The following is a 27,365-nucleotide window of genomic DNA, read 5'->3' as shown; positions in this document are numbered from 1 at the left end:
ACAAGCACGCTGATAAACAATGGCAGGATCCATGTCATCATGCCTTACTTGAGCCTCTACGTCACCAACAATGTTGTGTTGCCTCTCATACTCTTCGTCGGACTCATGACCATCATCTTTGATCGGTACACTACCTCCAAACTCATATTGGGGATACTCATTGACTTGCACTTCTACTTTATGCTCAACAATAGGTTCCACACCATTATACGGGCTTAAATCATCTACTATGGGTTGGTTCAAGTCAACATGAAGAGGAGCATTGACCACCGTACTAACAAACACTTCGAGTGACTTGTCTACCAAGGATGCAACTGCCTCCTTGTATGCAACCCAATGCAAATTATACTTGATATGCATTGTCTTCATTCGACACTTGTGTGCCGACCCAACATCATATCTTCCTAATAATTCTACTTGGTCACTTGGATCAACCCACTTCAATCTTATCCGAGTTTCTGCCACAACCTCTTCATAAGTAGGACTATCACGAAATGTCAACACTTCCTCATATTTGTCAATAATAGCAACATTCATGAATGCCTCTTTGTCAACATAATGAATATTCACAATCTTGTCCATCTAAAAAAGGGGACAAAATTACCAATTCTAAGTATAACAAAACAACTAACAAAACATTACCCTAACCATTTGCATACAAATTAGGCATTAACACAAACCCTAACCCTAAACCTTGTCCATCCAAATTAGGCATAACACAAAACCTAACACTAACCCTAACCCTTGTCCAACCAAACTAGGCATAACCCTAACCATAACACTAAATCTCCTCAATAATAAGAAACCAACCAATACAATGCAACATAAATAGAACACCTAGTGCAAAAAAAATCTACACAAATACAAAATCATTGCAAAAACTAATTGGAGGGATTGGAGGAGCTTACCGGCCTCTTCGATTTGCCCCAAAGAACCTACTAAAAGGTTGAGGGAGGAGGGAGATCGAAGGGGGGATCTTGAGGACAAGGGAGAGCTTTTTGGGGCTAACAAGAACAAGAGGAGAGGAGAAATGATGGTTGGTGGGCGAGGGGGTCGGGGTGGCAGAATATAAAGGCAAGAAATGCCATAGCTACTGGCGTTTCACCTCAGGTCTGCAACGCCACATTAGACAGGCGTTTCACCTCAGGTCTGCAATGCCACAATAGATGGCGTTTCATAACAGGGCTGCAACGCCACATACTATGGCATTTCATAACAGGGTTGCAACGCCACGGACTATGGCGTTTCAAGAAAGGGTCAAAACGTGAAATTCTTTCCAAACGAGTTCGTCGCGTGATTAACTTGCACCCCTAGGATCAAAACAGTGAAAAAATCCGAGTGGGAGTGGGAGGAGCAGGCGGCAAGGCGACAAGAAGAGGCACGACGGGAGGATGGCTGGCAGCGGCGGGAAGGAGAGGAGAGCGGATGGGAGGGGGAATTGCTAGGGTTCGAGACTCACGCTCACTGTCTCACCCCGTCTCTCCAAAAGGTGAAATGATGGAAATGCCCCTGATGGGACAACAACATTACGTGCGGTGGCACAAATGAGAGGGCGCTGCTCGCAGGGGGGCGGATCCAACGACCCATATCGTCGCAACGCCGGATCGAACGGCCCGAAACGTCCCTCGGAGCTCAAATCGCTAAGGAGTTAGGGATTCAAGCTCAGTTCTTATTATTGGATGCATGGGTAGTTCCTATGGGACCTATGTGTCCATAGTAGTAGCTAGATCTCTCTCTCTCTCTCCCTTTGTGTGTGTGTGATCTTCAATATAATGATCTCTTTGGAGACCTATTCCATGTAATTATCGTGGCGCGTTTGTTGGGATTTGATGATTTGTGGGTTGATGGTCATATTAGTCCTTGAAAGTAATTGAGATTTTTCATATCTATTATGTATAATTTGATAGTTATGTATGCTTTCTGATCTAGAGTTTTCTTTGGCCAGGTTAATGAGTAGATCATTAGATGGAGTGGTGCATAGTAGTGGGTTCAATCTTCTAGAGTCCTTACCCCATGACAGGAGAGTTTGCAAGGCACGTATTATATTGTTGCTACTAAGTATAAAATTATGGGGTCTGAACATATTGATTGACCTTACCTTGTCTACATTATGTCATCTTGCTTCAAGCATTACTCTGTTTGTTATGAATTTTAATACTTTGAGATGCATGCTAGATAGCGGTCTTGGGGTGGAGCAATATTAATAGGTGTCACTAAGTTGAACCGTCTACTTATCACGGACGTAATGCCTATATATGAATTATGCCATGAAGAATCATCATAACTATGTATTTTTCTATCAATTTCCCAATAGTAATTTGTTTACCCATCATTATTATCCTCATGAGAAAGATGCCTCTAGTGAACGCTATGGCCCTCGGGTCCAGTTTTCTCGTGAAGTACTAAAAGTACAAATGCTTGCTATTTTCTGTCTTTTATTTTATTTTATTTTATTTATATACCCGTCACTATTAGATTTAATCCTTGCAATTGATGGGAATAAGGAGATTGACAACCCTCTTGCCTTAGTTCGGTGTGGGCATTTGCTTTGTGTTTGTGTATGTACTATTGACGTTATATGTGTGGTGTTTCCTATTAGATCGATAACCTTGGTTCTTAACCTAGGGAAATACTATATCCTACTATACTGCTTCATCCTTTCCTCTTCGAGAAAAACCCAACACCTACACCAAGTAGCATGGGCTAACATTAAAACCGAGTGATCTTCACGTGTTTACTCTCATGGTTTGGAAAGGATGGAGGTGATAACCCCCCGAAAAACCAAAATATAGAAAATGTGTTGGCAAATTTAAAAGACCCGAAAGTTTTTTGGTTTTTATAATTTGAGAAAATCATTAACTGGTAGCTGCTTGTTTGGCTGACAGGTAAGGGATTAATAGTCTAATCGGTAAGTTAGTCCATTAATCAGACAATTTATGAGTTTATCGGCTACTTAGTGACTCTAGGAGTAGATATTATTAGGCAAGTTAACTAGTTAGTCGGACAAATCATTGGACATGATGGTTTATAATCATATGAATTTCACACTATAAAGAGGGGTTGAGGTCGTGTATAAGCATCCATATCATGGCAATCTTTTTCCTAGCAACCACACCACAAAAGCCACACACAAAGTCTACCCAGCTCGCCCCCTTTCAAATTCCCTCTATGGATCCCTCTATGTATCCCTCAAATCTTTGCGGTTGAGATGGATTCACCTATGGACATTTCTGAGCTCCTAGCACCTGACCCCGAAGGTACACCGTGGAAGTGTCTTTGGATCTAACTTCTCCTTTACCAACTCTAGGACGATAAGATGCATCTACTCCCTCCATCTCAAAATAAATGACTCAACTTTGTACTAACTTCATAATAAAGTTAGTGTAAAGTTGAGTCACTTATTTTTGGGACATAGGTAGTATATTAACTTTCACCAAGAACGGGGCACGTTTAGACCATGTTACTTGCTAATTCATGGCTGGTAGTGAGTTGTCTTTAGACAAGTTTTTTAATAGCCAAAACATACAACACACATTTATTAACAAACAAAATAATTTCACCACGAATCTCTATCTTCGGAGTCACCATAAGTACTAGCATGACGCCACAATAACTTCATGTAGACCAAATTCAAGTAAGTGTATCATGGGATTGTTGGGACACGACAAAATACTCTTCAGCAACATCGAAATCAGAATGCAATGGAAAAAGAGGCAATACATCATCAACACCCCAAAATGTGCCTATGCATGCCCAACTTTCCACAATCATCCAAACAAGACCCCCCTTAATTTTGGCTATTTGAATCAATTATGTGCATTGATTTTGGTCATTTAATTGGTGACTACAATACTTTGGTTGTCTGTTGATAATTAAATTACATCACTCTATTTAGGTGGCTTGGAGTCACCTAAACCCTCGATCATACCATTGTTGTCCCCACGAGCAAGCATCGATCACATCAATGCTATCCGACTCCACAATGACATAATTACCTCTATAATTAAGGGCCAGAGCAAAAGTTGTGCCACATGGCTGGAGCCTCCATTGTTGCATCAGTTGAAGCACGTTGTACAAAAGAAGCGATGGCGACAAGAAAAATTACCTAACAAGTCTCGAATAACGGGCCTGCCTTTTTCCTTTACCGAGCATGATGATAGGTCGTGTCGCATGGCTAGAGCCTTCATTGTTGCATCTGCATTAACGAGTCTCGAATAACGACCATGATGATAAGATGCATATGCATTAACTTTCACCAAAATAGAACAAGGTTTAGACCATGTTACTTACTGATTCCTGGTCGGGTGTGAGCTGGCTTTAGAAGAGTTTTCTAATAGCGAGTACGAACAACAATCATTTACTAACCGCCGAAATAATTTCACCACGAGTCGTCGTCATGGGAGCCACCATAAGTAATAGTATAATGCCACGATAACTTAATGTAGACCCAACGGAAGTGAGCTGGCTTTAGAAGAGTTTTCTGATAACGAGAATGAACAACAAGCATTTACTAACCGCCGAAATAATTTCACCACGAGTCGGCGTTATTGAAGTCACCATAAGTAATAATATGACGCCACGATAACTTAATGTAGACTCAACTCAAGTAAGTGTATCATATGATTGTTGGGACCCAACAAATACCCTTCAGCACCGCTGAACTAGACCGATTACTTCATCTATAACTCACTAAGGTCATGTTTGGAACCATTCAGATTACGATAATCCAATTTCTATAATCTATACTGTTTTCAAATATGACAAATTATGTTGTAGGAGCAGATTATAAAAACTACATGAAAATTTATTAATCTACTCCATCCGAGATAAAATCAGATTATTGATTACTAATGACCCACTATCCTTGTAAAGTTGAAGGTAATTATTAATTTCTGCCACGCCATCCTCCTCCTTTTTTCTCCTTAGCATGCATACGACATACATGTCATTATGCAATGTAAAACCTGAATTACAGTTTATATAATCTCGTCCCAAACATGTTCACCTAAATTATTTTATAAACCTGTTTATATAATCTATCTTCATAATCCAAATTACCATAATCTATTGTAGGGCCTACGGCTCAGCTGGTGCCAAAGCTCTTCGTCCGAAATGAATGGAAAAGAAATGCTAGATATCCTCCGCACGTAAAATTGTGCCTCTCCATGTGCAACTTTTCACAACCTTGGAAACAAGACCCCTAAATTTTGGCCATTAGAATCAATTGTGTGCATTGATTTGGTCAATTGATTGCCGATTATGGTAGTACTCTGGTTGTCCATTGGTAATTAGCAAATCACGACACTGTAATTATGTGGCTTAGGGCCGCCTAAACCCTTGGCAAAACCCTAACCACCCCCGAGATCCCACGCCGGAGCCGCCCCCGACGCAGGCCATGCCCAAACTACCCCGCACACCAGACGCCGAAATATCACCTCCGGGCCGTGCGTGCGTGCGCGAGGAGTAAGAAAAACTCAAGGAGCCGCCTCACCCAGAGGCCAGAGGCCAGCAGCAGAGCGCAGCGCCCGCGGGGGATCAGGAGGGGCCGCTCGCCCGTATAAAAAGGAGCGGCCGGCGACGGCATCCGCCTCCCCACTCCCACCCCACCCCACCCCACCCCCTCTTTTATTTTACCCAAACAGCCCCTCGCCTCCACAAGCCAATCGTCCCCGTCTCGCCCTCCGCCTCGCGCCGCCTCTCCTCTCCCCCTCCCCTCCCTTCCCCTGGTGGTGCCGAGGCTTCCGCGGCGCCTCCGCGGGCGGCAGGTACGCGTCCCATCCGCGCGCGCGTGCGTGCGTGCGGGCGGCCGCCTCGTCGGCGCGCGAGGGTTTAGGGTTTTGATTCCGCCCCAGATCGGCGCGCCCGCGTGGCGCCCTGGTCTGGATGGATGGACGGGGTTTAGCCGGGAGAATTGCCGTGTTTTGTCCGCGTTGCCGGCTGCGGCGGGGTTTTTGACTGACTGATTGAGATTTGGCGGCGGCGCTGCTTTTTGGCTTGTTGCAGGAATATGGCGGGCAAGTCCAAGGGTGCGAGGAACAAGGCCAAGGCACAGGCCGCCAGCCAGGATGCCGTCTCGGTGGAGCCGGCGGTGCCGGTCACTGATGTGGTGGAGGAGGCCAAGCCCGAGAACGGGGAAGTGACCGATGCCCCTGCTGCCGAGGTCGCCTCTGCTGGCGAGGCAGTCGCTGCGGCGGACGTGGAGAAGGAGGAGGGGGGTGCGGCCGAGGCCGCACAAGCTGCAGAGAAGCCAGCTGAAGGTGAGGACAACCACCTGTTTATGTCACATCGATATAGTGTATTTATTCTATATGAAGACTTGGAAATGCGGTATTTTCTCATGTATAGGTTCATAAAGTCGTGTCCTTTTGTTTTTGGACATTAATGGTTGCAGATAAGAACATTAGGCAGTTACAAGTATCCAACTGACACATGTTTTTTTAGTGATGAAGTAATCTAGATCAAGGCTAGATTTTGTGCGTGTGATTTCCCAGGCTGAATGAATAACATGCTGCATGCTGCTGTATTTAACTGTGCTTAATTTAGTGATGGCTGACGATTGTAAAACTAGTGATACTGGATAGGCATTACATTTGGCAGAAACCTGTCCCTGGAACTAACAGTTGGCTATGATTATATGTCTTCAGTTGCACTTGGCCAGTAGCATTGTTTGCAAGTTCATTCTAGTTAGCCTGTCATCAGCATGTGAAGTTTTCATTTCATGCACCTTGAAGACTATATGCGCTTCAGCATTCTCTTAATTGTTATTCTTTCTTCTGGATGTTCGACTCTTTTAACAAAGAAACATTTTGTGTCAAGCAGGAGAGCTTCATCTATACCCTGTCTCTGTTAAGACGCAATCAGGTGAAAAGCTGGAGCTGCAGGTTAGTGTAAAAAATCGTATTCTCTTTACCTCTTTGGATTTTACAGCCTCTTACCAGAACAAATGGGATTTATATTTTAGAATTTAGGTGGACAAATTTCTTTACTCTGACTGCTTATATGCGCAAAACTATTTTGATTGGTGACTGTTCATATGAAAATGTTACTACTACTCTACTAGTTTGATGTATGTTCGTAATATAATATTTTCATTTTCATACCTATATTTAATATTTTAATTTCCGAAGTGGCTTGTTTTGAGGCCAAGCTGTTGAAACCGCCATAGAGTATTGGAAACATGGACTAGGATTTTTTTTTAATTCATATAGTGCTATTGCATATGCAGCTAAGCCCTGGAGATTCTGTCATTGATGTCAAACAATTCCTCTTGGACGCTCCTGAAACTTGCTTCTACACATGCTATGATTTGATATTGCATACTAAAGATGGCTCAACACACCAGTTAGAGGACTACAATGAAATTTCTGAGATTGCAGATATAACTGCTGGTGGCTGTTCGTTGGAGATGGTTGCTGGTATGTATACATGCAGTTATGCAAATTATCCATTTTTGTTGTTGGTTTAACTATTTGATACGATGGGGCTGAAAATAATGTTTCTTTCAGCAACATATGATGAGAGGTCTATTAGGTCGCATCTCCGCCGTGTCCGGGAATTGCTCTCTCTTTCTAGTCTTCATGTCTCACTATCGACATCCCTAGCTTTGCAGCAGGAGTCCGCACAGGCAAAAAATTCAGGTACTAATACCATGTGGAGATTTTTCCTTCTTTGATGCCGTATGTTTACTGATAATACTCTCTGCTAGTTGAGGCGCCAACTGCAATTTTACTTAGTAGTACTATGATTTGTGCACAAGTCTTAATTCAACCTGTCGTTGATGTAGATCTTATTTGCTTTCCCCTGTAGATGCAGGAAAAACAAAAACCGCTCACCAGGAGCTTGATGGTTTGAATTTCATGGAGGATACTACTGTAGCTCTTACTAATTTGCTGGCATCTGCACCAGCAGAAATCAAATGTGTGGACAGCATTGTTTTTTCATCATTCAATCCTCCACCAAGTTATAGGAGGTAACTCTTCTGATTGTGATTACATCCTTGTCACATTATTTTGGAGTATCTTCGGTAGAACCATTGTTCAAAACATCAGCGCTCTGGATTCTCATATGATAGGCTGGTTAAGCTACATTGCTTTTGAAGCTGGAGTGACTGAACAAGTAGGTTTGTATATATAGAACTACGGGAATGGTCAACTTGAATTTGTCATTTGCAATTGAACATGACCATGATGGTTTTCTTGTCATGCTAGTACTTTGCACACACTCCTCCAACAATTCAGGAATCCTGCATAGTGCTAGCGGCATGTTAGGGGCTAGGGAGAATGGGGAAAACATGAGAGAGTTTAGGATCTTTCTGTAACTATAAGTTGTACCATCTATACCAGTTCCATCCCGTTAAAGTTCCACTGATGTACTAAAAGGTATCATCCCTGCTGTCAATTCTTAATATTTACTGGCCTTGTCTCTCCACCTGCATCTTTGGTTGATTATTCTTTCTATACTGGATTATATTGATTTGTATATGGTTATACTATTGAAAATCCTCTAGTTTGCTATTATCCATTGAGCTTTTATTTGAAGCATCATTTTTCTGTGTAATTTTCCCTCAGTGAGGATCTGTCTGTTAATATAACTGCTTTGTATATAAGGGCCCCCTGCTATTTGGTTGTCGAGGAACTAACAAGCACTGATGGTTTCTATAGGTTACATGGGGATCTCATCTATATTGATGTTGTTACATTAGAAGGAAGCAAACACTGCATCACAGGGAACTCCAAATCTTTCTATGTGAATGCTAGCAATGGAAGTGTTTTGGATTCAAGACCTTTGAAACAATCTCACGAAGCCAGCACTTTAGTTGGCCTGCTACAAAAAATTAGTGCCAAGTTTAAGAAAGGTTTTGTGTTTATTCTAGAGTTTGTATGGCTAATTTTGCTGGCCCTCGGTAGTATTTCATCTGTCTATAGTGACGCTTGGACAATTTTTTTGAAGGCTTTCGCGAAATATTGGACCGCAAAGCATCGGCCCATCCTTTTGAGAATGTTCAGGCCTTGCTCCCAGTGACTTCTTGGTTGGGAGCTCACCCCGTGCCAGGTAACTTTCTCAGTATATTCTCCCATGCTTGCCATATTATTGTCTATATCTTCAAAAAGTGGTCAGGTTTGTCTAAGCCTAGGAAGTTCTCACTCTCATTTCTGTTTTAACAAGTCATAAAAGGGACTATGTTAATTAACACATATGTTGATTAATAATTCTGGATATTATCTTGTTTGCCATGGTGAATAATTAATAATTTTGGATGGCTCCATGTTGATTTATTCATCATTTTGGTAATACTATGTTATATTGAACTTAACACACGTCCACATTTCTATGTACAACAGAACATAGAAGGGACTCAGCCAGGGCTGAGGATTCTGTTGTGCTGTCATATGGTACCGAGTTGATTGGGGTGCAGAGAGACTGGAATGAAGAATTGCAGTCATGCCGAGAGTTTCCTCATGCCAATCCTCAAGAAAGGTACTTACTTACCATTTCATGATCTTTGTTGCCTATAAACCATGATGACATATTTTTTCTGGATATTTTAGGATATTGCGAGGCAGAGCACTCTATAAAGTGACATGCGATTTTGTTGATGCTGCTGTAAAAGGAGCAGTCGGTGTCATCAATAGATGTATACCTCCAATCAATCCAACTGATCCAGAGTGTTTTCATATGTGAGTAAAGCTCAAATCTCACACTGTTTGCCAAATAACTCCCACATGACTTTGTTTCTCTTTTCTGATTTGAAGTCAGACTGCTTGATATCATGGTATAATGTGGTATTGAAGGAATAAGGGTGGGATGGCTGTGATAAGGGTATATGTGTGTCTAGCTATCATGCTTCTTAATTATGATTTAGAATCTGAATCTTTTGGCACTTTGTTTTAACTTCGAAGGTAGCCAATAACAAATGAAAAGCTTGTTGTGTCAAGGGTTTCTGTCCCCTCTCCCATCTCCCGCAAAAAAGGGTTTCTATCTCCTCAACTAATTCATGCTTCAATCATTCCCTCCAACCTCGACAAGAAAAACGAGTGTTTCAAGGAGACTGATGACTACAAGCTATAGACAAGAATCAATTTTGGGAAACTTGTCATCTATTTTACATTGACAAGCATCAAGTTTGGGAACTTGTCATCTATTTTACATTGTTATTCAAGCATGTGAACAATATTTGTATGTGATCCGTGTGGGGATTATTGAATGCAAACCCATAGTTGGTTAAGGTCACATGACATGTGACCATTGGATGAAACTTGGTTGCATTTGGTTTCGGAAAAGCTGAGATTGTGAGATTGCTGTGTGATCGGAGGGATTATTTGTAAAATGCTCATCTTCTGGTCCGTCCTCAAGGCTACTTAAATCTGTCATCCAAGTTTACCGAATGGATCTTGTTGGGATTTCTCATGATGTTGCCTAGTCACAAGTTCAAAAAGCACACCACTGATTAATATGCCCCGCATAGTTTAAAAAGGCGCGCCTAAGCGAGCGCTTAAGTGTGCCTAGGCTCTAGGCGATAGCAAAAAGCCTAGCGCATAACTGCGCTTAATCGCTTTGGTCAGAAAAGTGCAATGCGGTGGCAAAACGCACAATTAACGCCTAGTGCTTTCTTGAACTATGATGCCCCACTTAGAATATCATGTAGGTACCTAGCAGATTTGAGTGTAAGCATTTACAGTAGTTACCTGGAGCTGGCTGTGTCAACAACCAGTCTGCTTCTTCTAGCTCAACGCACTCACATACTTTATAGATCGTCAGTTTCATCTATAACTGCTTAGTTTCAGATGCCACCATCTCTGTTTGAGTGGCTTGACTGGTTGTTGATTGATTAGCTTCAGTTCCTTTTGGAGATGCTTACATCTGCTCCTATACATTTTAGGTATGTCCACAACAACATTTTCTTCAGTTTTGCTGTTGACTCTGACTATGAGCAAATCTCAAAGGACCAAAAGCCAGATTGCCAAAATGGTTCTAGCAGAAGTACGCCAGTCCCCTCACCTGATTTGGGTGCCAAGGCAGTTTCTGGCGTAGCACCTGGTTCAAAAACTGAAGAGCCTAACAGTGTTTTGGAAGGACCTACAGAGGCACAAATAGCAGACAGTGAGCAGGCGACCTATGCTTCTGCTAATAATGACTTGAAAGGAACGAAATCTTACCAAGAAGCTGATATTTCTGGGCTTTACAATCTTGCCATGGCAATAATTGATTACAGAGGTCACAGGGTTGTAGCTCAGGTATGTGCAAGAAACATTTACATCATGCTCTTCTGCTATACCACTGGGTTCCATTTTTTTTTTTTTGCACGCCTGAAGTGCTGTTGGTTCTTCTTATAAGGTTATTAATACTTGAGTTATATTTGCTGGATTAGTAGATGCCGTGAAAAAGGTGATTCAATGTAGAAATATGCAGATTATATGAAGATCTTCATAATAGCATTTTGTATTTTTTTCCACATATATCCATGTTTGAGCCACCTTATCATTTCCTCTGTACTTCTTTGCGATGCAAAGTCTTACTTATATATGAATGTAACTTGTACTATTGTACTGGATTTGTAGAGTATCATACCTGGTATTCTTCAAGGAGACAAGTCTGACTCCCTTCTGTATGGTTCTGTTGATAATGGCAAGAAGATATCTTGGAACGAGTCATTCCATGCAAAGGTGAGCCATCATCTTCTGGACGGTTTTATATGTTGTATTACGGTCGAACTTCTTATGTCTGTTGACTGTTCATCGTTTTTCACTACCTCCATACCTCCCAGTTCAGACAGGAATTCAGTTGTGCTGTGCTGCTGTCAGTTGGTTGTTCAAATATGCTGGTTGTCGTGTTATGTTAGTTATTGTTTAGTTGCTTTTAAGTTATAACTAACTAATGGTAGGATGCTTACTGGTTTGTTATTCTTATCTGAGGCTCAGTTCTTAATATGGCTGGCTGAAACACTATTTCCATGGTCTTGTGTTCTACTTTCTACTAATTCACCTGTCACACTAGTTGTTATGTTAGTTAATGTTTAGTTGCTTAACATTCAACTAATTCACCTGGCACGCTCGTTGCCGTATCCACGTTTCACAATGATGTACAGCTTTGTCTGACTTGTGCACAATTGATTTTCTGTTGAAGTGCACTTTTTGTAATGTCAGTGGTTTAGCTAAGTTGTGCGCGCTTGATTTTCGTGTGAAATGCCAGTGTAAAAATTACATATGCAAGTTTTGAAAGATTCAGCTATCGTACATGATACCTGAAGTATTTGTGGAAGGGAGAAATATTTGGATATTCTTATTTCATGATGATATCTTCGTTTGACATCTAAAGTAAGATCCGCTCTGTTAGGTAGTTGAGGCTGCAAAGCGACTCCATGTGAAGGAGCATGTGGTTTTGGATGGTTCTGGCAATCCTGTAAAATTAGCTGCTACAGTTGAATGCAAGGGAATTGTTGGTAGCGATGACAGGTAATTCTTATTTTGAGGTTAAACATCGATTCTTTTACTAGTTTCCATTGATAAATTAAATGCTTTGCAACTGTTGCCTTCTATTGTAGTTTCTTAAAGGTTGCCTTCTTTTGTACTCCCTCCGTTCCTAAATATAAGACCTTTTAGAGATTGCACTATAAATTACATACGGATGTACATAGACATATTTTAGAGTACAGATTCACTCATTTTGCTTCGTATGTAGTCTCCTAGTGGAATTCCTAAAAGGTCTTATATTTTGGAACGGAGGGAGTAGTTTCTTAAAGGTTCTTTGTTGGCTAGATTGGTTGATTAGAAACATTATACACATGTAAAAAGCCTAATAGGGGTCCATTCTGGTCAGGTGTGAACCTGATTAGCACATGCATGAACTGTCAAAGATCTCCAACGTTGTTTTCCTTAGGTTTGCCTTCTTCAAGAAAGAAAAACAGATCTCACCCTGGGATTTACCTCTTTTACCACATAACTCGTGAGAAAAAAGAGCCACTCAACAGCTTAAGCTTGTAAAACCGGTCATAATAGTAATCATTCCCAAGGGTGGTTTTGCCTACTTGTGCTAGTTCACAATGTTGTGGTGCTAATTAGCCCCTTTCTAGACTTTTTATTTTGAATTGTTGAACATGTAAATATCCCATTCTGGCCAGGTGTGAACCTGATTAGCACATGCATGAACTGTCAAAGATCTCCAACGTCGAACCTGATTAGCACATGCATGAACTGTCAAAGATCTCCAATGTTGTTTTCCTGAGGTTTGCCTTTTTCAAGAAAGAGAAACAGATTTCACCCTGGGATTTACCTCTTTTACCACATAATTCGTGAGAAAAAAGAGCCACTCAACAGCTTTAAGCTTGTAAAACCGGTCATAATAGTAACAATTCCCAAGGGTGGTTTTCCCTACTTGTGCCAGTTCACAATGTTGTGGTGCTAATTAGCCCCTTTCTAGACTTTTTGTTTTGAATTGTTGAACATGTAAATATCCTATTAGCGAGTGTTTTTGATCCGATCCACTTTGCATCATCACATGCCTAAACTGTCCGAGTTCTCTGATTTGTTTCTCTTGCTTTTGTCATGACACATCACTTGTGTGTTACCCCGACAGTTAAGTATTTTCATGTGGTCCAATAGTTTTGTTTCATGCTGTTGTTTGGCTTCTCCCCACTGTAGGCATTATATTTTGGATCTGATGAGAGTGACTCCTCGAGATGCTAACTACATTGGACTGCAGCACCGTTTCTGTGTGTTGAGACCTGAGCTTGTAGCCTCATTTGTTGAGGTCAGCTGATGACTTAGCTTTGGTTTTGTAAAATTAAAAGATCCTATGTTCCATTGCTGCATGTTTTATTTCATGGATAAATATAACTATCTAATTCTGTTGAATTGGGTAGGCTGAATCCATAAAGAAATCCCCTACGCAGAAAGTTCCGGATGTTCCCACAGAATTGAATGGGCAAGAATCTGATGACCAACATGTCAGGGCTTCTGATACTACGGTTTGTGCAGAAACTATTCTCACTGTATATTCTACTCTTGCTTAGGGAAGATTAGCATACATTTTTCTTTGTCATGAATGGAGGGCCCTGCTCAGAATACGCCAATAATAAAATTAAGTACAGAAGGGCACATAAGTAATAATGAAATGTAATGATGATCCAAATGAAATGTGTAATAAGAACCCAAAGCAGATAGCAGCTGATGCAGGACTGAAAGAATAGAATCAGTCCGTCTTTCTCCAAATTGAGCCAATTAGCATGCTTTTTTAATCAATAACTGGAAATTAGGTCTCTTTGTTTTGTTCCTTCGAAACAGAAAAAATTACTTTTGCCTTTCCATTTTGTATGCAAAGTTTGAGAACTTGGATGGCTTTGTGCACTCATCCATTGAAAGGGAAAGGGCCTAAATTTTAATAGAAAGAATATGATATTGTTGCTTGTATGGTCGCTAGAATCTTATTGCTGATATTTCAGGCTGCTTCTGTGGAGGAAAATGACAAGTCTGATGAAGGCCCTGCTTCTGCACCTGCCGAAAGTAACGACTCAACTGATGAAATTCTTTTCAATCCAAATGTATTTACGGAGTACAAGCTTGCTGGCAGTCCTGAGGTGAGTTTAATACCTACCCTTTATTTGTTTTGCTGCTGTTGCAACTTGAAAAGATCGTGCTCTTCAATGTTCTTAGGAGATTGAAGCAGATGAAGCTTTGGTTAAAAAGGTTGGTTCGTATCTGCTAGATACGGTGATCCCAAAGTTTGTTCAGGATCTTTGCTCTCTTGATGTCTCTCCTATGGATGGTCAAACTTTAACTGATGTGCTGCATAGCAATGGAATAAACGTTAGGTATCTGGGCAAAGTGAGTCTCTTTGGACTGATACAGTTGATTGTGAAAACATTGCATAGCATTTTTATGTTCCTAAAATAATCCGTTTCTCAGGTTGCAGGCATGATCAAGGATCTGCCACATTTGTGGGACTTATTTTCGGCTGAGATAATTGTTAGGTCTGCAAAGCATGTTGTCAAGGTGCTGTTCCTATCCTGTTTATGCTAGACGTAGCTGTTTATTTGTGACATCAAACAGTTTACAACATTAGAGATTGTTTCCTGCTATGGTAGTTTTTACTTCCCCAAAGCATTTTCAATGCGGTTCATTTGTCCTTTTACAACTGCAGCTGGCTATTTCTTGTCTTTTTTTACCATGAGCTGTCTATTACTAAAAGAAGTTAGTAAATCTGAACCAATTGTTAAGTGAATACTATTTAAAGTGTGAGTTGACTTTCTTGCTATGGAGGTGAAAACCTGTAAAAGAAAGCAGTAGTGAACAAGACATCGTTACTTAAACTCCTACGAATGGCCATCTTCATGTCTGGAGCACAATTTAGTATTAAGTTATTGCAACACTCATACGGCTGTGATATCCACACTATGGGTTATCTTACAACACATAGTTATGTTATGTTATAAGATGATTAGTCACATGTAATTTTTTCTCATAGAAATCTCAAAATCGCAGCTTTTTAATTTGTTGTTATGTTCAACTCAATTATGGTATTAGAGTATTATTTTATTAACCATCATGCACTCTTGCTACCCCAGGACATACTGAGGCAAAGCCCGGACCATAATATTGCACCTGCTGTTGCTCATTTCTTGAATTGTTTTTTTGGCAAAGTTTTGGCTGTTGCAACAAAAGGTACTGGCAGTCCGCAGTCGAAAACCCAGAAGGTATGCTATCCAATCACAAGCAGTCCTGGGAATGTTGCTATGCACTGTGGAACTTTACCTGGAGCTTAGTTTATTATTGTTTAACCTTTTGCTGGTATAAAAACTGCATTCCATATGTTAGGGCCAGAAATCAAGTCAATCAGCTTCTTCAAAAAAGGGTCAATCTGCATATTCCCAGCTAACATCTGACGGAGTTTGGTCTGACATTAAGGAGTTCGCGAAACATAAATACCAGGTATGGGCAGTTACTATTTCTTTATGTTTTCAGTTTGTTTATTGAACACCATGACTCATGGACTTCGTTTATTTAGTTTGAAGCGCCAGATGATGCGAGGGCTGGGGCTAAAAGAGTTGCTGTTCTCCGCAATCTTTGCCAGAAGGTTAGCTACGTTCAGACTTACATGATAATTATATTTGTCGGATGATGCTTGGTTTGGTCTTGACAGAAAATTTCATGTTGTTATGAGCTTCCATTGCTCTTTTCGGCACTTACTTTTTACAAAATGTTGACCCGCTTTTAGAATCATGTCCCACATAGGAGTAGTATATAGCGCCTGTCAAAATTATGGTGACATATAATTTGTTTGACAAACCAAACATTCTTCGTTTAATAGGTGGGAATAACAATTGCCGCTCGCAAATACGATCTGCATTCTACTGCTCCATTCCAATCTTCAGATATCTTGAATCTCCAACCAGTTGTTAAGCACTCAGTTCCTACCTGTACTGATGCAAGGAAGCTTATGGAAGCTGGGAAAATCCGGATGGCTGAGGTATATTTCCTGTACTGTCTTATTTTAACTGACTTGTACCTGGTTAGTATTTCAATATATGAATTTTGCAAATTCTTGTTCATGCATTTCAGGGAACTCTAAATGAGGCGTATGGACTATTTTCTGAAGCTTTTTCTCTACTTCAACAGGTATAATACATCTTAGCATGAGAATCCTCTGAATTTCTGTTATTTACCCGTGGTCATTGCTTATTGTAGATCAATGGTCCCATGCACAAGGATGCTGCAAACTGTTGCCGGTAACACACAAACTTATGCATACATGATTTATTTTATTTGTATATACTTTTATCAGGAAAATTCATATGTAGAGATCCTAAACATCCTTGAACAGAATTTTCAGAGTTGTGTTGATCATGCTTACTTTAATTTTACAGTTTGAAATGTTCCTTTAGATAAAGCAGTATGAGAAACATTGTTAAGAATATATTCCGATATCACATGTCTGACTGCAAACGTGCAAGTTGTTACCATGAAGATGAGTGAATGAGAAAGAAGATTTCCTATGAAGCAATATTCCTGATTGAAACAATTTATCTGTGTTATTGTGAACCTATTAACAATTTCTTTTTGCGAACAAACTTCCATTGAAATCCTACTGTGCTTATTTTGTTTTATTTTGCCTAAGGTACCTTGCTATGGTTTTGTACCATGCTGGCGACACAGCAGGAGCAATTGTGCAGCAACATAGAGAGCTTATCATAAATGAGCGATGCCTTGGTCTAGACCATCCTGATACAGCCCACAGGCATGTACTTCCATTTAGTTTATTTGTGCTTGTTATTCATTTATGAGTTGTCTACCTTTTTGTAGCGGTAGTGGTATCTTCTTTGTTCACCAAGTTTAAATTTGTGGAGCAGTGTTGAGCTTGTTAGTACTAGAACATTGTCTTTTTGATATCAGCACATGGCAACTGATCTGATTTTAATCCTATGTTTCCTTATTTTCAGCTACGGTAACATGGCTTTGTTCTATCATGGGCTCAATCAAACCGAACTTGCACTGCGACACATGTCCCGTACACTGTTGTTGCTGAGTTTAGCATCTGGTCCTGATCATCCGGATGTTGCAGCAACTCTTATAAACGTGGCGATGATGTACCAGGATGCGAGCAATATGAGTACTGCTCTTAGGTATCTTCAAGAAGCACTTAAGAAGAACGAGCGCCTTTTAGGCCCAGGTCATATTCAAACAGCAGTTTGCTATCATGCTCTCGCAATTGCATTCAGCTGTATGGGTGCATACAAGCTTTCAGTTCAGGTTAGTTCTGACGGAATAATTGTCAGAATAACATTTTGACGAATTTTACTGACTTGATTTTGGTGGCAGCATGAAACCAAGACACATGATATACTGGTAAAACAGTTAGGGAGTGATGATTCACGAACAAAAGATTCAGAAAATTGGTTGAATACATTCAAGGAGCGAGAACAGCAGGTATGTGCTGAAAAGTTATTTCCCATGGTTGCTTCCTCTTGGTTCAGGGATTCTTGCACATTCCCAAAGTAGCAACTTTTTTGCATTGCAACATATTTCATAGTAAATTTGGGAAAGTTTGGCTCCATTTCTACTTTGCATAGTTTGCTTCCTTTGCATGCTGAAGCTAGTTGTATTGTCAATGGGAGATGAAGTTCATTTCGTGTGCAGGTTATTGCGCAGAAGCAAAAAGGCCAGGTAACTGCCCCCTCTGCTAACGCTGTTGAATTCTTGAAGGTAAGCTTATTAGGCGCAACATGCAAGTCCTGCTACTACACCCTTGGAATTTTTATTTGAATGGCACCACAGCAAAATGCTAGGATGGTTTGAATTGCCCAACCTTCTATGAGATGATTATTTTGATCTGTTTGGTCTCAGGCTGTTAGCTTCATATGGAAGCTAGCAACACTAAAATATTGCACTCTGAGCTGTAAATTTTTAGTAGATGGGCAGCTAGGGCTCAGTGTGCATTCCCCACCCCTCTGCCTTTTAGAACTGAACTGAAAAACCATACCGAAAATAAATGAACTGAACCAATTTTATGGTTTTTATGTCATTTTCTAGTTCGCGTCAACTTTGGTATTATGGTTTGGTATATACCGAGACCGAACCATATCTTAATTTCATACCGTCTTTACCGAAGTATATTAATACCAAACAAACCAGAAAACCGAACCATGTAAACCAAATGCACAGAGTTGGTGCTCTCTTGACCTCTAAAAATAGATTGAATTATTTCCATATAGCAGTATAAGATGAGGTTCTATTGGACATAGAGTACCGTTCGATCCACCTTTTTTCCCTGCCAAGAATGCTTCTGTTTTGTTTTGCCTTTTTCTTTCAAGTCAATACCCTACCTATACCTTTGTAATTCATGCCTAGTTGGTGGTAGTAACAAATCCGTACCTTTCGATCTGGCAGGCTCATCCTGGATTGTTCCAAGCAATGAAGGCAGCTGCAATCCAATCTGGTGGTGATGGACCAGCAAATGTCAACAGAGGAAGAGGAGGGGACGAGCGTGCTGCTAAGGCGGCCGCAGAAGCCCGAAAAACAGCCGTTGCCAGGGGTGTTAATCTGCGCAACGGGCCTGCTGCGAGCGTTTCTGACATCAATCAAATTCTCAACCTCATCAACTCTGCTGCATCTGCATCTGCTGCCTCTCCTGCCGCCAATGCTCAGACACCTGAATCTGAAGTGCCGCAGTCCAATGGTACTACCCTGAATGGCGCAAAGGAGGCTAAGGATGCAAGTCGACTGGCCGCTAAGGCTGACGGTCAAGCCCCAGTAGGATTAGGTGCGTCATTGGAGCTGAAGAAGCAGAAGTCGAAGCAGAAGGCATAGAAATGAATCTGCAATGGCTGTTTTCTCCTTGCAATTTTGAACCTCTAGGGTGATTATTTTTTGGCCCATAGGGATTGTCACGTCCACATAGTGGCAGAGTAATTTTATTTGTGGTGGGGTGGGGGTTCGTAGAATGAGTGCAATAAAAATAATAGCAACGAGAATGGGGTGAAGACAAATTCTTCTGGTGGTACTGCTGATTGATGAGATAAAAGCCTTGCATGGCTCATCCTTTTGAGCCCTAATTTCTGTAAACTGGCTACACCAATTTGTTTGCTGCACAGAAGTTAACAAGTTGAAGGTTTTATTGAGCCGTAGGAAGGTCAATATCTTTTCTTCTTTCTTTTATCCTTTACTTTTGTGCCTCGTACGTGGATTGCACACCAGAAAATATATTGTTTCATTTCATCCTATATCAGTAAGCAGACGTCTTTCATTGCATCCAATGACAAACGCTTCAAAATCAGCCCCTTCGATCAGTGCATTCCCAAAGAACATTCCTTCGAATAAAAATGCCACTTGTCCTACGTAGCAAAATATGAGAAGATCCTAAACAAAACTGGCACTGCAAGTTGCGAAGATTACTATTACCACCACAATCACACACGGTGGAAGTGAACGCCAGGCTTGAGCCACCAACAAGGTGCTGGTTAAAAAACTGAGGACGGAGAGACGATCCATTCTCTCTGGAGATTTCATACTCTGGCATGGGAGTACCGGGTTTAATCTCTGTCGTTTGTCCACTGTTATTTGCCTATCGCATTATTGCAAATTTCAAAAAGAAAATGCAACTTTTCATATTTGTAGTTACACATTTACTTACACAACAAACAATAAAATTATTGCTATTTTTTCCCTCCTTTTCCTAGTTCTTCCAACAACACAAAAATGCAACACAGGTAGATCAACTCTGTAACCATCGTTTCCCATCAATATAATAAAGCTGAACGTAGGGTTTTACCTCCTCATGAGGGCCCGAACTGGGTAAACACCGTCTCCCTTTCTTTCCTGCAACCCATCAATTCTAGGTCTATTGTTCGGGACCCCTTACCCGAGATCTGCCGGTTTTGACGTCGATATTGGTGCTTCCATTGAGAGTTTCGCTGTTGGATCGATGGCTTGCTTGACCATCAGCCATCGAATCTACGACGGGGGCATCTTCGCCCCGGACAAGTCCTCACGCTCGACAGCATCACGCTACGTGCGGACTCAACCGGCCGTCCTGGCCAGATCGGATGTTTCGTCCCCGGCCAGCGAATAAGGTTCGGAGACATCGAATTCTCCACCGACTCCCGAGGCATTCTGTTCCTCGCCGAAGTCACGGTCTCGGCGATGAAACTCAAAATCCCGAAGCCTTGATTCTGGGTCCCTCGTCTGGCCATGATCTCGGTCCCCTTCTCGTCGGAGAGTTGGCCTTGAGCTCGGAACCGACCATTGTGTCCGGACAACAGGAAACGACCATTGCCGAACTGGCTTCCCTTGCGGAAGTCGCGGAGGTCAACTCCAAAAATCTCGAAAAGATTGATCAGGACGACCTCTCGATGTTAAACGAGACGCTCGACCAGATCTAGTCGCTTCAAATCTCACTTACCCAAAGCCCGACCTGTTCGAAGATCGGCTCCGAGGTGGATTATGAGGACTTTTATGACCGAACCACCACCCACTTGATCGCCACCGTCGAAGACTTAACTAACGCATTGGACTATGCCTCTGAAAATCTCGAGGACATGGACGATGAGGCCTACTACCCCACCCCCATAAACACTGGGCGGTGGACCGCAACATCTACCTACGACGTTTACATGGTAGACCCCCCCCCATGACACAGGTGACGTAACACCCAGGGAAAATGGCGAAAAGCCCGTGGAGGAGCCCTCAAAGCACCGAAAGCCGCGTAAGCGTGCCAAGGAAAATAAGGGAAGGGGCCCCGCACAAGCTACATGGGAAAACATGACCCGAGAAGACCACGGTAACCTCGAAGCTCCCGAGCAACAACCAGAGGAACTCGCCAATGCCGATCCCGACGACCTCAACAAGTCGGATGACGATGACTACCTCCCCCCAGTCGACGACGAAGCCGACCTCGAAGCCGAAGACTTCGTAATCCCCGAAGACCCCGAAGGCCAGGAGCAATTTCGGCAGCGGCTTATAGCTACCTCTCAGATCTTAAAGGAAAAGCAACGACAGCTCCAGGACGAACAAGACACCATTAACAACATGTGGACCAAAATCGTGGCGGACGAAGAGGGGTACGACACGGAGTGGCCGGATAAAAAAAAACCCTACCCGCGCCGATGCCTGCTCCCCTAGTTCAATGACAAGGGCCGAGAAGACGTATCCCCTCGATGCACGGACTACGACCAACCTGACCGTCCGCCCCAAGGATGCGACAGAGCGACCGAAGAGAACGAGTATAGACCGGAACCTCCGGCAGAAAAGGCAAATAACTCGTGCACCCTGGGGATAGGCCTGACCCACGATATGTTAGATCAGACCACAACTGATCCATTTACGGATCCAGGAGGTACTCCCCCACTCGATGGGACGACGAACCACCTCGGGTCGCTTACAAAAGCAGAGGTCGGGAACCATACCGGGCTCAACCCGGAGCCGATCACCGGCATAGCATAGCCCGGATCAGAGACGCCTCTCAACCATTATGTTTCACAGATGAGGTCACGTAGCACCAGTTCCAGGAAGGGTTTAAACCCGTAAACATTGAACAATATGACGGGACAACAGACCCCGCCGTGTGGATAGAAGATTTCCTTCTCCACATCCATATGGCCACAGGAGACGATCTCCAAGCTATAAAATACTTGACACTAAAACTCAAAGGACTGGCACGACACTGGCTAAACAACCTACCTAAAGACTCCATCGGAAGCTGGGAAGACCTCGAGGAGGCTTTCTTATCCAAATTTCAGGGAACATATGTTCGGCCACCAGATTCATCTGACCTAAGCAACATTGTTCAAAAGGCGGGAGAATCGGCCAGAGAATTCTGGAACCGGTTCCTCTCCAAGAAGAATCAAATCGTGGACTGTCCGGATGCCGAAGCAATAGCTTCTTTTAGGCACAACATCCGAGGCGAATGGTTGGCCAGACAACTCGGCGAGGACATGCTGAGAACAATGTCCGCCCTTACTACCCTCATGACCCGCTGTTGCACGGGCGAAGATAATTGGCTAGCTCGGCGCAACCACAATGCGGATGAACCTGGAACCTCTGAATTTCGAGACGGAAACGGCAAGCCAAGAAAAATAAGAACAAACACCACCATAGTAACGGTGATGCCGATGAGACAACAATAGATGCTGGATTTCGTAGTTCAAAACATGGACAACGGAAGAAACCCTTCAAAGGGAACAGGGACGGATCGACTCCATGGGATAAAATCAAGTAACGGCCATGCCAAATCCGTGGCACCCAAGACAAGCCCGCCACCCACATCAACCGTAATTGTTGGGTGTTCAAGCAGACTCGCAAGGTGGCCACCGACGAACAGAACATGGCCCCACGAAGTGAAGACGACGAGGAGCCCCGCGACTCAAACAATGGGGCCCAAAAACAGTTCCCTCCCGAGGTCAAAACCGTGAACGTGATCTATGTCACACATATACCCAAAAAGGAGAGGAAGCGGGCCCTTCAGGAGGTGTACGTCGTAGAGCCTGTAGCACCAAAATATAACCCGTGGTTGGCCTGCCCGCTCACTTTCGACCACACGGATCATCCGACCAGCACCCATCATGGAGGATCCGCCGCCCTCATCCTCGATCCCAGCATATATGGATACCACCTCACTAGAGTCCTCATGGACACATGAAGTAGCCTTAATCTGATCTATCCAGATACGGTGAAAAAGACGGGCATAGTCCTATTATGAATCAAACCAAGTCGCACTACCTTTAAAGGGGTGATTCCAGCCGTCAAAATCCTGTTGCTCGGGTATGATAACACTGGAGGTTGTGTTTGGTTCACCCGACAACTTCTAGAGCGAAGACTTGATCTTCGACATCGTCTCCTTTCACAACGGATATCATGCATTGCCCGGCTGCACAGCTTTCACCCGCTTCAATGTTGTGCCCCATTATGCCTATATGAAGCTCAAAATGCCCAGACCCAAGGGAGTCATCAATGTCAACGGCAATACAGAGCATTCTCTCCGGACCGAGGAGCACACGGCCGCACTGACAGCTAAGTGCCAACATGATAGCGAAACTTCAAGCCACATGCTGACAATAAAGGCGCGGAAGGAAGGCAAGCAAGTCGGAGCTCAATCAGACCCGCCAGAGACTTCTTTGGCTCAGAGTAAATTGGAATACACCTCCCACGGCACACCCTGAACACCTTCAATGTATGTCCATCGTAGACACAATTTCATCCTTAAAATTCCATGGGCAGCCGTGGGAGCCACCCGCTAGGGATTATGTGATTGGTTCAACCGATCCATGATCCAAACCAACGCTATAGAACAAAAGACAGGGTATCATGAAGAACCCAAGCGTCAAGCTTCTCCGTTTCATCAGCAGCTTCTCAAGACCCTCTACTCAAGGTCCGCATACTTATAACAACTTCCTGTAAATGATAAGTACCCCCACCCCTGACAAGGGTAATAGATATAGTACAACCGAAAATAGGGCGAACGGCAAGACGCCCATGAGAGGCCATTGGGAAAAGTTGCTTTAAAAACCTGTATCGATAGTTACGTGTAACAGCTGCCTTGATGCCACGAATTATAAAAATTCATTGCACACATTATTTCAAGTATTTTTGTATGCACATATTCCATACTTATTGGCGCTGATAGGTCAAAATTACTTTTTACACATGTTAAAGTGTTATCGACCAGTAGACCGGGGGCTGGGATGGTAACACCACCTCGATGAACATGCCACCACTTCTTCTTAAGCATCTGATTTCTCGGGTTTTGTGTTATATGCATCGGTTCCAAATTATGTCTTGGGTCTACAGTTGGATTGCCCTGCTCCTGTGCTTACCTCCTTACGTTCCTCTAGTTCGACTAAGGGATAAAGGGAGAACCATTGCGATTGTATTACCGGCTAGTCTGGCTAAAAATACCTCAGTGGAGAAAGCCAAAAACTGACCGTCATAATACACGAGAAATGGTGTGCAACCCGGGCTCAAAAACAAAAAGCATTTGGAGGTTATTCCGTATTACACGAAGGGTTTACGCCTTCGCGGACCCTATGGTAGCTATTTCGAAATTCGGCTTACCCGACTACCACCAAAAACAAGGGGGCTTACGACCAGCCCCCAAATTTAAAGGTTTTTTTTATTTCTGTGCCCCTGGTTCGTTAACTCTACTCATTCATCCGCACGCTCTTAAATTTTGCTCACTTTTCCCCACTCCTTTGCCCGAAACCCTCAGAACTGGTCAGAGCGGACGTTGCCATCGGGTCAATGCTTTGACCTTTAACTCTGACGAGTGGGGCCACGCTGGACTGTGTCGCCCGTTGGACCTGACAATTGGGGCCACGTTGAATGATGCCGCTATTCGCTCGTTGTGCCGTGGTTAGACTGTTGGGCCCTGCGCGCGCCGTAACGACATGAGCTTGCTATGCATGCACGTAGCTAGCCTACCTCCATGCGCTGATGCCCACCGCCACGATGCGCTGACCTCCCCTCTTTCTACACATGAGCCGCCACGTACACTGACCGGCCTCTTTCTGCATGCTAGCCGCCACAGACGCAGGGATGGTCGCTGCTGGGCCCTGCGCGCGCCGTAAGGACATGAGCCTCCTATGCATGCACGTAGCTAGCCTGCCTCCATGCGCTGATGCCCGCCGCCACGATGCGCTGACCTCCCCTCTTTCTGCACACGAGCCGCCACGTACACTGACCGGCCTCTTTCTGCATGCTAGCCGCCACGGACGTAGGGACGGTCGCTCCCGCTGGTTCGTCTCATGTCACACGCTTGTCTCCCCGATCCACTCGCATCTATTAAACGTGGCAATTAAAGTGGCAAGCCGCCATGATTTCTGCACGCTAGATGCATGCGCGACATGAACCGCCTTCCTGCCTACCAGCATGCGTCGATGCGCCCCGCCACGGATGCAGCCTTCCCGTGAGCCGCCACGGGACGCAGCGTCTGTCGCCTCCTCGATGGATTCACAGTTCACACCGTCTCAGCCTTTGACCACCGCAACATCAATTCAGCATGACAATTAAACTCTAGGGCATACCGATCGACATGCGCCGCCATGATACCGAAGCCTGCTGTGCATGCCATGTGATCGAGCTAGGCTGCCTGCATGCACGCTGTCACGGACGCAGCGTCAGTCGCTGCCACTGGTTCCTCTCTTCTCGCACGCGTCTCCACCTTCCAAGTGCCACAGACCAAGGCTAGGGTGCAGTGCTACGTTTAGGGTTAGGGTTTAGGTATTTTAGGGTTTAGGGTATTGAAGCATCAACAAAAAGCATGTAATATATTTTTTGAAGCATCAACATTTTGAAGCATCAACAAACATAGCTCAGAGAGCATAATAACAAGAGCATACATGCTGAAGCATCAACAAACATAGCTCAGAGAGCATAATAATGGAAGTATACAATATAGGGAAGCGTACGATATATATCCTACGTACTGCCTAGTGCACTATGCGTCTTCGTAGTCGGAGATGGCTTGATCCGCCTGCGCCGGAGCTTGGTCCTCCCGGGCCACCACCTGTGCCTCCTCCTGTGCCGCCCGTGCTGCCTGCATCTGCCACTAACGAAGACGTCGGGCCTGCGCAACTGCTTCCGAGCGGATGGAGTTGAGGATCACCACTTGGTCGGGCCACAGATAGTAGACCGGCGGTGCCTCCACTTCCGGCTCCTGCGGTGGCGCCTCCACTTCCGGCTCCTGCGGTGGCGCCTCCATGTCCGGCTCCTGCAGCGGCGCCTCCACCTCCGGCTCCTTGGGCGGCGCCTCCACCTCCGGCTCCTACGGTGCCGCCTCCTTCTCCGGTGATGCCTCCACCTCCGGCTCCTGTGGCGGCGCCTCCTCCTCCCTCGCCTCCTCCTTCGGCTCCTCGAAATCCTCTAGAGGTAGCCTCGCTTGCCTCAGGATTTGGGCCCGCCGAAGGAGGTAGAGACGTTCTTCGATCGTGTAGTACTGGTGGCGTGGTGGCATGGCTGATGGGCTGGGATAGGGGAGTGCTCGGGTCCTTGTGGGAAAACGGAGCAGGCGAAGAGCTACGGCTGGGGGAGGGGAGTGTCCGTCCGGCTTAAATAGCCATTGTAACCTAAACCCTAAACCGCCCCGTTTTCGCACACACCACGGCATCAGGAGTGTACGCGCGTGGGAAACTGTGGTTGGTTTGATGAGTGGACTGTGATCGGGGTCAAATGTGAAAGAGCCAGCACGTTCACACACGATGAAAAAACGATGCAAAAAAAAATGATGAAAAAAAACGACGTGATTCGACGGCCCAACTAGAGCTTGGTTTCCTTTTGGGCCCAACACCACCATTTTTTTTGCGGAGTCAGTGGTGGGCGAGAAGCCGAGCACAACCAACGGGATCGCCTCTCGTGCATCGCCCCACGATCGAACGATGCGGAGCCGTCCTTGTGATCCAACGGCCCAGAGCCTGCACGCAGCTTGCCCACCGAATTCCTTCTAGAAGACCACATCCGAGGGCTGTCGCTTGGCGCCAGGGTGTGATTGGACGGCTGACGTTGGGAGCTAGGGTTAGGTGAAACCCCGCGGGGTTTATAGGGGTTTTGAGCTGGTCAACGGGGTTACGAAAGTTTTGACTGAGCATAACTAATTTAAAAAAAAAATCGAAAAAATATGAAACCTTCGCCGTTCGTTGTTTTATAAGACACACTAACGAGGAAAAATACTAAACTTGGTCTATGGTCATTTTCATGAAAAAACCCTAGCTGGCACGATCGAGGTCAAATTGGCACCATTAATTTAAAAAAACCAAAAAAATATGAAACCTACGCACAATGTTGTCTTATGAAACATTTTACCAACCAAAAATCATAAACTTGGTCTATGGTCATTTTCATGAGAAAACCTTCACACATATGAGTTATCACCTACAAGATTTCATAGAG

General features: G+C 43.8%; 1 protein-coding gene across 1 annotated transcript; it reads left to right on the top strand.

Annotated features, from left to right (window-relative positions):
• The first annotated feature begins 5,444 nt into the window (after nt 1-5,444).
• On the top strand, nt 5,445-19,609 carry LOC123402407 (clustered mitochondria protein). Its single transcript, XM_045096331.1, has 29 exons — nt 5,445-5,765; nt 6,004-6,257; nt 6,820-6,881; nt 7,226-7,415; nt 7,506-7,637; nt 7,807-7,969; nt 8,661-8,854; nt 8,950-9,051; nt 9,342-9,477; nt 9,549-9,677; nt 10,880-11,234; nt 11,559-11,663; nt 12,334-12,452; nt 13,638-13,746; nt 13,859-13,963; nt 14,438-14,572; nt 14,649-14,819; nt 14,901-14,987; nt 15,560-15,688; nt 15,810-15,923; nt 16,000-16,068; nt 16,303-16,461; nt 16,554-16,610; nt 16,680-16,720; nt 17,110-17,229; nt 17,432-17,741; nt 17,811-17,918; nt 18,129-18,194; nt 18,879-19,609. The coding sequence occupies exons 2-29, from the start codon at nt 6,008-6,010 to the stop codon at nt 19,296-19,298; spliced, it is 4,137 nt and encodes a 1,378-aa protein (XP_044952266.1). The 5' UTR covers nt 5,445-5,765; nt 6,004-6,007; the 3' UTR covers nt 19,299-19,609.
• Nucleotides 19,610-27,365: the final 7,756 nt, after the last annotated feature.

This window comes from Hordeum vulgare, chromosome 6H (assembly GCF_904849725.1).
Source record: "Hordeum vulgare subsp. vulgare chromosome 6H, MorexV3_pseudomolecules_assembly, whole genome shotgun sequence".
Classification (NCBI taxonomy): Eukaryota; Viridiplantae; Streptophyta; class Magnoliopsida; order Poales; family Poaceae; genus Hordeum; species Hordeum vulgare.
This window is presented reverse-complemented; position numbering and strand designations above follow the sequence as displayed.

Bases quoted from the DNA above. Each gene is read 5' to 3' on its own strand.
- LOC123402407 (XM_045096331.1), top strand. From the start codon at position 6,008: ATGGCGGGCAAGTCCAAGGGTGCGAGGAACAAGGCCAAGGCACAGGCC. The intron at 14,820-14,900 runs GTGAGTCTCTTT...TCCGTTTCTCAG, and splicing joins ACGTTAGGTATCTGGGCAAA to GTTGCAGGCATGATCAAGGA. The intron at 16,462-16,553 runs GTATATTTCCTG...CATGCATTTCAG, and splicing joins GGAAAATCCGGATGGCTGAG to GGAACTCTAAATGAGGCGTA.